The sequence below is a fragment of the Hyposmocoma kahamanoa genome, unplaced genomic scaffold (assembly GCF_003589595.1).
Source record: "Hyposmocoma kahamanoa isolate Upper Pololo Valley unplaced genomic scaffold, ASM358959v1 81, whole genome shotgun sequence".
Taxonomy (NCBI): Eukaryota; Metazoa; Arthropoda; class Insecta; order Lepidoptera; family Cosmopterigidae; genus Hyposmocoma; species Hyposmocoma kahamanoa.
In genome coordinates, this window is record NW_020654080.1 from 8,070,527 (window position 1) to 8,087,027 (window position 16,501).

The window sequence follows — 16,501 nt, forward strand, 5'->3', positions numbered from 1 at the left end:
TACTTATTTATATTATATTTTAGTGATAGCAAAGATAAATAAAATAAAATCAGAGATTTACCGTATCAGCTTTTTTAAAAACGTCAATAAAGTTCAGGGTTCGAAGTGATAATTATCATGATCATTATCACGATACTTATCTTAATAAATATACTTTGATAATTATCTTTATATTTATAGAATTAATTGGAGCACTGGAATTAAACAACGATGGTGACAGTGGCAGTAGAAAACGAATCTGATAATGAGGATAACATGCTACTTATTAGTCTAATTAATTAAAACGAAAATAAGTAATAGTATTAAGACTGATTTGAAACTAATTATGGGGTTTTTTAACTTTTTATTGTTTTTAAATTATAAATAAGTAATAATATTAAGTCTGATTTGCAATGAAAGCTGTGATCTTTTTTATTGTTGTTACAGTCTTACAATAAATAAGAAATAATCTTTAAAATATAGCGATTTATAATATCATATTACAGGTAATAAAAAAATGATGTTGATTATTTCATAATTTTCAACAAGTACTTGAATTTATAGTCCATATATATAGACAAAACTGTGAATTGAAGTATTGAATCAGCATGTATAATTATCGTATAAATATCAAATAATTATCATGAATGATAATCATTAAAGAAATTAAATATGTTGATAATTTTGAATCTTGATGAAGTTGAAATATGAAAATAAAATAGGGAATTTTTATGTATAGTGTTTGTTGTACTATGTACAAAGTACAAAATCTTGTAAAGTCTCCTGTAGAAATTGATAAATTTGTAACCAAACACGGCAAATTTCGGAACGCTAATTAAGCAAATAAACGAATTATTATTATGTGTCTATTTTAGACTCGTCTCTATTATGACTATATATAATTTTAAATAAGTATATTTGAGAAATTGTTTTAAGTAATTATAATAAAGTATCACTTATGACTATTATTATTATTATTATTATTATTATTATATGAAAATAGTTTTTGGCATCTATTTTCCCTGGGAAAATGATAAATGAGATATAAGAAAAGTATTATTACCTGGACCAAAATAAATAAAATTGTCTTTCTTAAGGCCTCAAAATCCACCACGTCTTCACAGTCACTACTGATGTCATCACATTTTTGTATGAAAATCGTTTATTGCATTTTTAATGACAAAGGTAACAGAAGAAAATAGTATTTTATTACCTGGATCAAAATCAAAACCAATCGTTTGTACGTCCTCAAAACCTCATCTGTACTGTATTAAGGATAGTATAGGAGTGTAGAGTATAGCTTCGTAGATCTGCTCAGTAAGAGCCTTACAATCGCGTTCTCTACAAAATACATACAATAATAAGAAGTCAAAATACATATAATTTCTTCGAGCGAGCAATAGCATGTCTAGACATTCTTAAGTATCTGCAAAACACGACTATACACTAGTTTTATATATAGAGCATAGCTTCCAGCAAATCTGGTTAATCCGATACTGAGCTTCGGTTTATTTAAAGCTTTGCTTTATGATACTGATCGGCGGAATATTGGATGGAGTACCTATAAAAGCTAGGTATGTAAAGGCACAAGGGAAATTATTTTAATAAGTTTCGCCAAATAAAATTTACTTTAACTTGGACCTTTTCGAACCAAGAGTGAAAAGGCAATATTTAAGTACACACTTATACTTTGTGCTGTTTTATTACTGTATGCTCCATAGTCGACCTCATCGTCACTTTTCGTCAAGTCAAAAGTCGAGATTAAAACAGAATGACTTAGATGGGGTAATGTATGAATAAATGTTCACGGGTGCCCAAAAAAAACGCCGACGGGATATGAATAGAAATTCAAAGATTCAATTCTAACTGCCTCTGTGGCCGAACGGTTACCATGCTGGTCTGCTACGCTGAGGTCGCGTTCTATTCCCGAGCCGGGATAAATATTTTTATTTTGGTCTACATTTATTTCTCTCGTGAGTTTGGGCGTAATTTGTGTTTTCTATGTATGTCCATGGCACCCATGATACATGGTTGCCCTGGACACACGGGGCTACATATAAGAAAAAATAATGCAGCATGGGGATCTTCTTCACGTGCCATCTTGTAATGAAGGTTGGCGATCATGATGGCAATCTGAGCTTTGGACTGCAGCTCTGAATGATGATCGGGTGCTCGTATTGAACCACTGGTGCAAATTTCTGAGCCAGAATATTCTCCTTCTTCCTACACCTCTCTTTCGTTGTATTTTGCCTTGGATTATTAATTATAATAGTATCGTACTTTGGGTTTCTCAGTATATGAACCAGATACTCTGATTTCATTATTTTGATGTTATTCAACACTTCTCGTTACACGTTACATTACCCCATTCGTTCGTGACTTTGTCTCTCTATCTCCACGATACTCTCAAGATTCTCCTATACATTTCGAAGACTTCCACTTTTTTGCACATAGAATCTGTGAGTGTCCATGTGGATAAAGCAAGAAGTTGTAAAGATACTTGCCATATTGACATTATTTTACCATATATGATTGTTTATTACGCTTCAACATATCTGATGGCAAGGAATTACACCAGTTTCCTGCTAGCACTGGTTCATGTAGTAGCTACTGACTCCCCACTTACTTAGATACTCACCCAAAGGCCTGTCGGGGTCATGGCGGCGGCTGCAGCACTTATTACCCATGGCGCGGCCCGCCCGCTACGCCGCGCCAAGCCGCTTGCTTCTGCAACAATCAAATGCAAGCTCGTTTAGGAAAAATATCACGAAGACCTGGGGTATTTTCCAGGTTCGTAGGAATAACAGTACCTTTCGTACCAGAAAGGAGACAAATAGGTTTCATTGTATTTGTTTTATGCATAATTAAAGAAATGTTCTTTATAGCACATTAAAAAATTACAATCACTATATAAGTATCACTACATAAACTATTGTACAACAGGCGGCCTTTGATAATTATAAAAAACGACCTTATAAGTTTGTGTAACCTATTTGCCAAATTTTATTGGAATCGGTTAACTGAAATATAATAAACTGGATTCATCGCCTAATTTGCCACCTTCATTTTCAAATTTGAATAAAACCATGCTGAGATACCCCCTCTCCAACAAAACCAGAATTATCCAAATCGATTTGCAAATGTCGGAGCAACCGCGTAAGAAACAAAAAAAAAACAAAAGTATTGACAACCTCCTACTTGTTTGAAGACGGTTAAAAAGAGTAGGAAACGGTGTACAATCGAAGAAAACCTTCGAATGGATTTTTTTCAAACAAATATATACAAATAGATACTAAAAATATATACATACGGATAATAATACCGCCGTTATACTAGGAATAACAATTATTTTACAAACAAATGACTTTGATAATATAAATATAAATAATATAAATTAAAGTTCAAAGACTAATATTTCGTACAAATAGCATAGTTATCTACGTTAATTTTATTACAGATGATTCCACATTTAATTTTTATGTTTGATTGGTAAATATTTGCATTTTACATAAGTTTACAGAATAAATTATGTCGCGTTTTCCTATAGTCAAGTAATTTTCTATCAAAATTCTAGATAAATTGGTTTTCGCAGTGTAACGATGACAATTACATATTTAAAAAAATATTTATACACTTTTGTTGGAAAATAAAATAATAAATAGTAATTAATAAAGAAACATATAAATTTATATTAAATAAAAATGTAAGTGCACATTTGACCTCTATGTCACCTGATGGAAAGTGACGATGAGGTCGACGATGGAGCATGCACACCTAAATAAAGCCCCTTCACTCACGGCCATAAAAAGGTCCAAGTCATAACGTTCAGGGAACAAGTCTGCAGGCAAAGAATCCCACTTCATAGCCGTTCGTCATATAAATGTGGAAGTGTAACGCTTCGTGCGAATCTTAAGAATATCCACAGCCACAGCATAGGGGTGGAACCCAAGCCTACGTCTAGGCCCACCTGTGATGGAAAGGGGAAGACGGAATTAAATCGTGTAATTCCATCGCACACTCTCCGGGCTCTTACACATAAACATGATACGATGTCGCGTCGTGCGACGCGTCATCGTCTCCCAATGCGACGTCGTATCGTGGAAATCTACGGCGAGCAACAAAAAATGCACGACACGACATCGCAACGTGTCACGACACACGGCACGACGTCGTATCGTAGAAAATCAAGGTGCGCTCCCCAATGCCGCATTCATTTGTTATTACTACGTCGCATCGTAGCACGACGCGTCGTCGTATCGTGTTTATCTGTAAGAGCCCTGATATATCCTGTAGAATCCGGATAAGCTGTCAGCTTTACGGCGGTATTCAAAGCTGCAGAGCTTCGCCTCTACTAATTCCGATCCGAGTATATATATCCGAATGTAAATAAATAAATGAAACCCTGGCAGCCTAATGGTTTGACCTACCACCTCTCAAGCCGAGGCCTTGGGCTCGAATACGGGCTCGCAACTCCGATTTTCTCGGAATTTATGTGCGAAATTTTATTTCAAATTTACCATGAGCTTTTCGATGAAGGCAAACGTCGTGATGAAACTTGCAAGTCGAATAAGGTTCACAAGTCTCGAGGAACGTGTAAAGTACCCAACCCACATCGGACCAGCATGGCTGACAAAGACCCTCTCCTGAGAAGAGACACGTGCCCAGCAGTGGGATGTAATCGGTTGATGATGAAATAAACATAGGAAAATTACTTGCAGTAAGTAAATATAAAAAATATAATAAAAAAATAAGGAACTGTATGAAAGGATCGAAGAGAAAATGGTAACAGTACAACATCACTCTTGAGATTTTAGTAAAATTTCCTTTTAAAACTATTGATCTTCTTATTATTTATGGCATTTTTCAACTAATTGCAAGGATTTTATTTTTTGCAAATATATACGTTATCAAAAGCAAATAAGACACACTTATCTTATGTAGGTTACTCAAACATTTTCTATACACACTATTGCAGATAAGAAATTATTTACAAAAAAATAAGCGTACAAAAAAAAAACCAAATTTATTTCAAATATTGTTACCGTTATAATCTTAAGCACAGGCACAGGTGTCAATTTCATAAATAAAAATCAACATTTGATGACCTTGGTGGCCCAACGGTTTGCACTGTGGACGCTAGATGCGGCGGTACCAGGTTCGATTCCCGATAGGATCAATTTGGGAAATGAACTTTTCTAAGTAAGCCTACTAAGTCTGGCTAATAACACCAGGCGCTCATTACGAGGAAAAGGGAACCTAAGCACGCGCTCCGAGAGGTGAAAATGACGTTGCAGTCGTGCGGATCCGAATGCTGGAGTTATACGTGGGGCGCACTATAAGTTTCCGGAATGAATAAGAAAAAAATACTATAAATGTTTCTCAAAATATTCTCCGTTAGCGTTAATGCACTTTTTCATACGAATGAACCAATTTTGAAAACATTTATGCCACTCCTTCGTGACTATCTCTGAAACATATTGTTCATACTCTTCGACAGCCTCTTCAGGTGATGAAAATCGTTGACCGCGTAACTGGTTTTTAATTTTTGGAAATAAATAAAAGTTACAAGGTGCCAGGTCGGGACTGTACGCATGATGGCTCATAAGGTCAACGTTGTTCACCTTCAAAAATTCATTTGTCTGTCTGGCCATGTGAGAGCTGGCATTATCGTGGTGTAAGATAATACGGCGTTTACGGTTATTTTTACGGAGTTTGATACCTTCCGACAAACAAATGGTCGTGTGCCAATCATTATTCACGGTACGATTCTCCAAAGCAACAGCAGCCACGTGTCCAGTTTTATTTAAAAAAGTAGCAATCATCCGCTTAGATACACTTTGCACGCGCGCCACTTTGGTTTCGGTTTCGGCTCATCTCGAAAGACCCGTACGCTCGATTGCTGCTTTGTTTTGGGGTCGTAACTATAAATCCATGTTTTGTCACCTGTTACTATGTCCCACAAATTGACTTACAAATAAATGGACGACGGGTCTAATACAAAAACCACGAAAAAAATGTCCCAAGTCAACCTATTTAAACGTAGTGACATGTAAAGGAATATGAAAAAGCTAAAACGTTGAATTTAAATTGTAATGTCATCGCAGTACTGTCTAATTTTGCTTGCTTCGCTGTCAGTCGAACAAACGAAGACTAAACCGTGAATGACGCTCTGTATACGATTTTAACGCCCATAAGTTCGGACACTTTTTAGCGCGGACCCGACGTCCATATAATTGTAAGTCAATGGTCCCACACCAAATTTGACGCCACTGGACGCCGCGTTGAATCCTGGTAAGAATGGCATTGCACCAAGTGACGCGATCCGTTTTTGAGCCTCAATCAAATTGTGTGGGATCCACTGAGAGCACACCTTTTTCACACCCAAATGTTTGTGTAGTTATAGATTGTATTTGACTCATGCCTATGCCCGAATCTCATGGTATGTCACACGCCTGTCTGTTTTGATCATACGGCGCACAGCATCGATGTTTTTGTTGTTCACAGCAGTGGAACCATCACCATCACGAAATTTGTCACTGAGCTTCACACGACCGCGATTGAATTCTGTAAACTGGCTATAAATAGTCGTCTTGCATGGTGTTTCATCGCCAAAAGCAGTTTGAAGCCGAGCGAAGCTTCGCTGAGCTGTTGAATTACACTTAAACTCGTAGAAAATCATCTACGAAAATTTTCACGAGTTAAATCCATGGTGATGTAGGGTCGTATTCTAGAACTCTACTCAATGCTTAAGTCAGGACTTAAGTATGATTCAAAGCACTAGAAATCATACTCAAGTCCCTGCCATTAGGGTCGTATTTCCAGTGCTTGTGTTGCCAGTGCAATCCTGATTTGAGCATTGAATAGAGAATACGACCCGTAGACAACCAACTTCTAAAATGACGCCACATTGTAAAAACAAGTGACAGTCAAATGAAACAAACTGTATTCTACAGCCAAAAAGTTCCATTTTCAAATGTTGCAATTTTTAAATATTGTTTATGTAAGCGGCCAGTTCCGGAAACTTATAGTGCGCCATATGTATTAAAGGATTGTAATATAAATGAAAGAATTGTCAGAGCGCTTGCACTGTCAGCAATACACTCAAGAGGTAGGCACTTATCACGTTACCTCGAGCGAATGATGGAGCCCTTCCGAAAGTAAGCAGAGCTCGTGATATGATTCCATATGATTCCAGGCACCTAACCTCTAGTATATTCAAGTAAGAGTTACTGACGGTGAGAGTATTGAGGAAATATATAATGTATACCTAAATAATTATTAAAACAAATTGGTGTGGTTGTCTGGCACTTTATTACATTTTCACTATGAGCTTTTGGCCATCCATAAATAAGTAATTATTAATCACAGTTTAATTCACGCATTTTACATATCGATGAGAGGCAAATTTTCAACTATTCGTGTCGAAATAAATTTACATAAATCGTTGAAGGCCCCGTGTACCACGTCCGTAGTAATTATTGGGCATTTTATATTCTATGTATATGTAGGAATATAAAATAAATCACGCAGAACGCATTGCAAATAATAACTTATGTATTTGTGAAGGAGTTAAAATAACGCATATTGAAGAAGTCTAACGTGCGTCTACGCTAAACGGAGCCGCTCTGCTCGTCGTCGTTCGCGGCGTCAAGTGTGGACGTACAATGAGCCTTCACCGATCACTGTCCTCGAACGTAGCATTCCGCAGTGTGCTCGCGGCTCATGGCAAACATGGACGATTCAGCTAATGCAGCTGCTGCTACAGCGATTATCATAGTCGAAATCAGTAAAAAAGCTAGAAGGCCAAGACGATTGGATTATTTTGATACAATTAATTAATTGCAAACAAACTTCTAGCGTGTGTTGTGGCAATGTCCATCAGATCTTTGATATTTGCTATGGACAGGCTTGTCGCTTACCACCAAGCGCACGATTTGTTCGTTCCGTCACATGGCATCATAAAAATAGCCTAATATTGTTAACAAAAAAGGCTATTTTAAATGTTTATTATTTTATATTTATATTAAGGCTATTTTATATATATATATAGGTATTTCAAAATGTATATTTTGTACCACAGACAGTATTGTACAGTGTACCCATTATGCGCTAGAAACTTCGCTAGGGTAGAAACGGCTGATCATCATTTTAAATCACGGCTCTACCCTGTATTCTTCGGCTATTTACTAGTAGGAAAATAAAGGAAGAGAACCATTAATTTATATGCCACTGTTGCCAAGTATCGAAAACAATAAGGGTGGAATATGCATTGATTATGCATGCATATACTTTTGTAATGGTTGGAATAATGATAGTAAGTAAGTTATGACTATTAATTTTTAGTAGCAGTAGAGCTTCTTGTGAGAGTTCGTCTAGGTTACCTATTTCTGCCGTTAAGCAGTAATATGAGCATTATTGCGTTACAGTTTGGAAGGATAATGGTGGTGGTGTAATTACAGATACATGAGACTTGGCAAGTTATGTCTCAGGGTTACAGGCGTAGTGGCAATGTCTCTCAGATCTTTGGAATTTATAACTCTAAGTGGCATTGCAACTGCTATGTGGACAGGTGTGTCGCATAATATCCGGCACGACTAGTTCTTCCCGTCACTTCGTATCACAAAAAACATTCGGTTATATATATATATATATATATATATATATATATATATATATATATATGATTATTTTATATAATATGCTTACGAGACTGACAAATAAGCGGTCACAAATGATAATAAGAAATTACAATGATGATGTTATAATGGTAAATACGAGTAATTACGCACCTAAAGACTGACATGTAATATCAGTACAATGTTCATAATGAGGTAAGGACATGAGTATATTAATCTCTTCAGCCTGCTGTATCTACGTACATGGTTGTTTATGAAAATATAACGTCACATGAGCTATCTCTTAACGTAAAGGCACTTCCCACGGCTTTAAATGATAATTTGTAGTTATTTGTTATGATAAGATTGAAATACGCAAGTATGTATTTTCAAAAAAAAAAAAAATTTTATAGGATGTATAAAAGAGCCACTATACTTCAGCTTGTGGTCTTAATAATAAAACATTAATTGAGAAAATAAATTTGAAATCTTCATAGCGCAGCAAAGTTTTTTTTTGGGGAATTTAAAATGTTAAATTTTTTCGGTAAAGTTTACTAAGAATTTTCGGCTGAAGTATACACGCAATATTTTATTACACGTAGAAATTTGTTTTTCCCAAATTCAAAATTATCATTTACAGCCGTGGGAAAAACCAATACGGATGATAACACATGCACAATGAGTGTGATCATCGGTTAAAGTATTGGCGTACCTTTTTTCGACAACTCCTGGTCCCGGTTTCGGTTCCCAGTGGGACAATTATGCTAAACGTTTTTTTCTAAATGGGTTCTGATATGGGCGTTTTGGGTAGTATTCCGTAGTTAACTTCGTTGCTCCGGGCCTTATAGTACAGGGAATCGGGTAGTTATAGACAAGGTAAATACATACAAAAATAAGAAAGTTAATATACATTGTTTATAATAAATGAATTGTGACATAATGAACAATACGTACATTCACAATGGAAAGTAATAGTAATAGCTTAGTATACTGTAAGTATGGTACCTCTATACAAATGTAGAGGCGTGATTTGCACGCATACCCGGTGCGCGTGACGACCAGCGCAATGGAACGCAAGTGCATCGCGAGATTACGCGCATGTGTGCGTCCGTACACGAAACGCGGCGGGTGCGCACACATACAAGCCGCGTTGCTACGTATGTATGAAGTTACCATACTTGCCTTATCATATTTTGCTATGGTAATAGCCAGAGCACAAAAAGTGGAAATTCGTAGTATCTATCTACTCCATAGCGAATTCAAATAAAAACTAAGGCAAAACTAATACTTTTAAAAATAATTTTAAGGAAGGACTCGGAAGGGGTAAGTTAACATATCATTTAGAAAAAAAAACATATGAAGAGTTAATCATCTTTTATAAATATTGAACAAAATTGAAGTCTGACGTTATATTCACGATGAGAAATTAAAAATTCTACGTAATATATTATTTTCAGCAAAGATACAGCAGAAAGCAGTAACATACAACTCAGGCAGAAATAGATCAAGTATTTTTAAATAAACATAACGTGTTTGCTTAATGAGACTATTTGTAAGAATTTCTTTGAGGATCAACACGTTATTATATTTTCCCATAGTTTCTAATGTTGATCGAGTCACATCTGCGAAAAATATTGTCTTTGACTAAGCTGTGTCACAATTCTTTTGTTTTAGTGTTAGCTAAGAAAAATCTATTAACACTTGATGTATTTTTAATGTCATCACTTCTGGGCTCGGGTCTTCTCTAAAGGGAGAGAGTTTAGGCCATAGTCTAGCAACCTCTAATCGACTTGGGGATTTTATACGTCTTCCTAGGGTTGTGAACCTCATTGATATACAGTTGAGTGTGTTGAGTACACACTCAACTGTATTATTCTCTCACGCTACTGCGTTATTATTATTATAGTTTCTAACACAATTTTAAGACAATGGTTTCCCTAACCGTTAGTGAGAGGTATTGTTACTAAACATTAATTGCTGGACATAAGTCTCCCCTTGAGCACGCCAACTCTCCCGGTCCTGTGCCACCCGCATCTAGCCGCTGCCGGCCACATTTCCCAGGTCGTCCATTCCCTTTACCACGGAGTAGTCAGTGGTAATGATTTTTACTAAGATTTTTTCTCTATATTTAAACGAACAAAGACTGGAACGCTTTTATTTTACCTCCTGGAAAATGAAGACTACAATTAGTTTGTCTACTATTATATAGAAAAGGAGGTAGTTGGTAGAGGACGTAGGTTTCTGGCTGTTCTGTGTAGTATGCTGGTTCGCAGATTGCACTAAACAGAAATAACGCTGTTTAAAGCATACTGTCAAGTGTTGTATATGTGCGGTCTGTGGAACTCGTAGTCGTGGCGACATTTAGCGACCTACGTGTCCAGTATATGTACACGCATTCGAGTGCTAATGGGGATGCCGTGGAGGTGTAGTGCATAGGGGATGTTTGCGAAGGCTAAGACAGACGTTTTAATGGCCATCGTGAGATAACGGTGTGTGTCAGGGGCTCGTACGAGGGAGCTCCAACAGCGTCTCAGACCGGTGGGACTCGCCACCTACTGGCGCAAATTTAATGCAATTAAATATTGTATCATCTCATTATTAGTATAACATTAATAGCTCATAAGTTAATTGTTACTGTAAGGATTTTATCTGAAATAATGTTTTTGAATTTGTATTAGTTTTTACAATGAATAATGCTTTGTAAATTTTGTAAGATTGTTTACTGTGAGAACTATTTTACAAAAGACAATCGTAAAACTGCATAAATGTAAGTTTATGTAAAGTCAAATAGAATTTACGTTGATACGTTCGTAGAAAATAGTGACAATATAGCATTGGAGATAGTTAAACTTTCAACTATGAAATACCATTTCACAGAAAGCGTAATCAACACAATTAATCTAATTTTCAACACATTATACGATCACAATAGCTTTGAGGAATTTTGTAATATTGTTTTGTATTGTTCTGTACCAATATTCGTTGGAAAGCAATTCCCTTGTTAATAGAAGGTAATTTCTAATGAACGTTGTGAGGTAGCGTTAACAATGGAGACGTACTTTTTATGTCAACAGTTCCTGTTAACGATCACTAGGCACTATCACGCCCCGACTACTGATGTTACAAAGAATTGTGATAGGGTCTAGGAACAGCTTTTGTTTCATCAACTTGCATATTATTGACAGTATTACGTGTTGAAATCATAAATTGTTCACGAAATCAGATATTAATTTTTAATTTATTGCGGCAGTAAATTTATTGTGTATTATTTTGGTTTTTGGTTTGTGTTGCGTTCTGAAAGAAAGAAAAGTAGTCATTTGGTAACTTTGGTTTAGGTACATGTGACAAAACGTCAATAATTGTAACTTTTTAATTGAAAAAAAAAAACCTACCTCAAAAGTTTGCTAATCGGCTTTTTTCGATTTCCATGGGATCCCCTCATCAGATTCTGACTTCTTGGCGACATTAGGACTGTTATGGACTCCTTTGTATATTTTATACTTTTTTTCTGGTTGTATCATCGTGATGGTGATTTGTTGATTACATTTATTGTGTCAAGTGAAAAGTCGACTTTTATTCGCGGATTATTTTTAAAATTCGTGATAGCCGAAACGAACCCGGAACAGCATCGTCGGCATCAGGGACCACCTTGAGAGTGCACCCTTTCAAAGAAAAAAAAAAAGATTTTTCAAAATTGGTCCGCAGTTGATGGAGAAACCGGTATGTATACTAATATGCCTATAAAATTTGAGGATTTTCCTCGATTTCCATAGGATACCTTCATCAGAATCTGACTTGGTGACAATGTTACCTCCACGAGAGAGCGCCCTTTAAAAAAAAAGAATAATTTTCAAAATCGGTATACAATTGACGGAGAAATCTGAAAACATTCATACAGCCGAACGCACAACCACATCTTGTTTTTTGAAGTCGGTTAACAAAAATAAAGAAACAACCTTAACTACAAGCAAAATAATAGGTAAAAAAATAGAAATGAAAGAAAAAATGCAAATAGCTTTTAGACTGCGTCGTTGTTGTTTCATTTTATAATGCTGATTCATTACAAGCATATTGAAAAAAAAAATAGATTTTTTCAAGTACGAGCATATAGGACTAGTCAACTTTATGTCTCAGGGTGACGGGTGCAATGACTGCAATGGCAGTACCTATCAGATTTTGGCAATTTACAAATTTAATTTACTATGAGTGGGAAGGTAACTGTTACGGGTAGGCACGTACGACTTGTACGTTCCGTCACTTGCCGTTACAAAAAAAGGAAAAGGTGAATTGTGGATAATGATAACACAAAATAAAATGTTCAAAATATATATACATATAATCTCAGTATGCAGTACAAAAAAAAACCTCAAAAATGCGTGGAATTACATCTATTTGCCATGGTTTATTGAAATCGGTTACCAGAAAGTGCGCAAAACCGGGTTCAACCCCTAGTTCGCCACTATACGGGACTTAATACAGGACAGACAGGAGATAATAAAAATCGTTGCTCACTGTTTAAAGTATATTAAGAGAAAAACGCCTTCAATTGGAACATAGCAAAATTAAATGGGACCACTACTGAGGTATCCTCTTTCCAACAAAAAATATTCATCAAAATCGGCTCCCAAATGCTATCGCGTGACATACATACTTTAAAAATACAGTCGAATTGAGAACCTCATCTTTTTTTGAAGTCGGTTAAAAAGAAAGAAAAACGTGTAACAGCCGCAAGAAATACACGGTTTAGGCAAAATTGGAGGACACATTTCGAGTTTAAACAATGCCCAACGGCTGTTTGCCACAAAATATCCACAGAACGTACAGATAGATGCGTGAACACGTATAAGGCGAAAGGTTTAGCGATTCGTAAACCTAATTCTGAACGTATTAAATTTAAGGAGAAACTAGTACAAATAGCCGTAAATTGATCCAGCATGGTGGGCTATGACCTTCACTCTCTCATTAGAGGACACCAGTGCCCAGCAGTGGAATAACTAATACTTTAGAAACTTTGGCGGGCGTGAGCACAATAACTCAGATCAGGTGAGTAATAATGGAATGCAAAAGGACGAACACACACGCATTTGGACATGTATAGAATTGAGAATTAAAAAAAACACATTAGTAATTATGACAGACATGGTAGATTATAAAATAAATATAGAGTTTTGTAATAGAGATTACCAACGAAACAATGCTATCAAGTGTAAATGTCAATGAAGATAAACTTGTAGTAACAGTCCACGAGTTTTCTGGCCCTACGAAGACACAACAGGGGCAAATAACCCATTTTTCAGCGTCAACCGCACTTTCCAACAGCAGGGGAAAGGCAGCCAACAAACATCGGTTTATCGATGTAAATATTGCAGATAGACAAGGCAAAGTATATACAATCAAAAATTATGAATAGGTACATATGGGCGACAAGTAGAGTCAACAAAATGAGAAACTAAAAACAAATATTGAAGGATTCCATGAATATGCTATAATAAGATGAAGTAGGAACAAGATTAAATGAAAACATAAAATGTTGATGGTACCTAGTAACAATTAAGGAGGCATATATAACTCAAAGGATGGACGAGGGCAGTCATGTAAACTTTGACTTATTGACGACGTGTCTGCACGTAAAAAATGTACATTGTTTGTTGTACTACAAGGTGAGTGTGAAACAAAAACAAAAATAGGTGACGCAAAGGACAATAGGACGAAGGAAATTGTTGAACCTCAATAATGTATTGTGAAATATCCAATTTTCCGTTTGTATTGTGCTCGAGAAACTGTAAAAATAACAAAAACGGTACGTAGAAACTTGGTATATTATCATTACTATTGATTCTAAATCATAATTGTGTGAAATTCATGTTGCATTTTTAATTCATAAATTATTCAGGAATTCAACAACTTCAGAAAGTGTGCCTTTTTGTTTGTTAAGCAAATAATCGTGTATTTCTTTAATGAACATTCGTGAACCTCTGCAAAACCTTCGATTGACCTGACAAATGATATCCGTAATGTAGGTAGAAATAACGATCATCCTCGAACAAAACAAAATGGCATACCAAACCGATTTACACACAATGGCCAAACAAATTAACTACGAGAAATTGGTTTACCTTCGACTTGGGCTATTTGTAACTAAACGGCGAGTTTACAACGATGGGGGTCTGTAACACGATTTAATTTACGTAGATGTACGGATTCATTGCCTTGTTGTACTAATTTGAAGGATGTCAATCCGCAGTACTATTTGAAATAAGTAAAATGACATTAGTATTAATTGATAGACACCTATTCTTCCTATTCCTAGCTTCAATAATTTCAATAAAGCTAAAATGTTTGAGATTACTAAACTAATACCAGGTTCTTATACTAAAATCATACCAGATATTTATGACGAAGAAACCAACTGTCAAAGTTATAATCCTGAGAAACCAACACGAAACAATAACAATTTGTGAATATTAAAAACTTTCAAACGATACAACTTCCTAGAAATCTTTACAATAAGCAAAATTGTATACGTAACACTTTATTGTATACGATAATATTATAGAAGTTGGTAGGTAACTTAATTAAGATCATCAAGGAACCAGTATGGATACAAAATCTAAATAATTTGAATTAATTATAATCATTTTTCATTCATCTAATTTTAAATACTAATAAAGGTACCTACATGTACCTACCCAGCTCTGAGTGGCACTACAACTGTTATGCATAGGCGTGGCGCTTACCACCTGGCGCACGGCTTGTTCGTCCCGTCAGTTGGTATTATTAAAAAAATAAAAAACAATAAAAACAGTCTATCGAAAAATATAAAATAATTTCGTAAAATATATATAAAGATCTCTCTCAGTAAAGATAAAAAGATCCCTGAGGAAATTATTTTTCCGGAAAGGTGCTCACTGATTTTTACTCAAAGAAACGGACTTTTGTTCAAGTAGCGGAAAAGCGTTTATTTTACGTAAAATAAAGTTCAATACTAAAGTAAAATTTACGGCAAGGCCGAGCAGTTATGTTAGACAGTTGATAATAAATACAAATTGATTGCGTGAGGAACTTGACGCAGAGCTACATTGTAAAAGGGCAATGCCGTGCGGGCGAACTCGGGAAACGAGTCAATGTCCGTATATATACTGATATACAAGTTCAAAACGCCACTTATATTAAAAGTGCTAGAAAAAGGGCAACTTCCAATGGCAACGTAACAAAACAATGCTCTAGTCTAGTGCCGGAAACGAGCCTTTGTCTTTGCCATTTTTATTGCTCATTTCTAAGTTCCAAATGCAAATTAGTGAGGAGTTGTGAAGCAAGTGGAAGACGAAAGTGAAGGTGGTGGCGCTGCGGAAAGAAGAGGGGACGAGACGCCCCAACCACCTGTTGCCGCCAATCAATATCACCAACGCACCATTGTTACCCTAAACCAGGGGTTCCCAAACTTATTTTGTCTACTGTCCACTTTGAGAATAAATTATTTTTTAGGGCCCCAATTTTTTCACCTACTTAAAAACCACTATGACTTCAAATTAAATTAATTCTTGCGAGCTATATTAGCGGAGATTAAACATTCATTCTAAACGAGACTTTTACTATAACCCGCAAGAGTTAACTTGAGACCTGAGCGCAGTAGGTAGTAAGTACAACGGCGCTCAGGTCTCAAGGTAACTCTTACAGACTACACCTGCCAATGAGAATGATTATTGAAACGCAACTTTATAGTATTTAGACAGAGTATCTTTTATTCAAAATAAAACAAACATAATCGATTTAGTAAGCAGCGTTGTCACAGCATTAAAACCATGTTCACACAAATATGACGATGGGAATGCTATAAAGAATCGTTGAACGATTGACCACAATTCAGGGTACAATTGCGGGAATGGTTTTTGTAGCCAAAATTCTTG

General features: G+C 35.8%; 1 protein-coding gene across 3 annotated transcripts in view; it reads right to left on the minus strand.

Moving 5' to 3' along the window:
• LOC113234137 (tyrosine-protein kinase Src64B) overlaps positions 1-16,501 on the minus strand; it is a 77,254-nt gene that overhangs the window by 11,664 nt on the left and 49,089 nt on the right. For all 3 annotated transcript variants that reach the window (XM_026469402.1, XM_026469403.1, XM_026469404.1), the window contains exon 2: positions 2,618-2,706. In XM_026469402.1, the coding sequence (XP_026325187.1) occupies positions 2,618-2,666 (49 nt within the window). In that variant the 5' untranslated portion in view covers positions 2,667-2,706. The remainder of the gene's footprint in view (positions 1-2,617; positions 2,707-16,501) is intronic.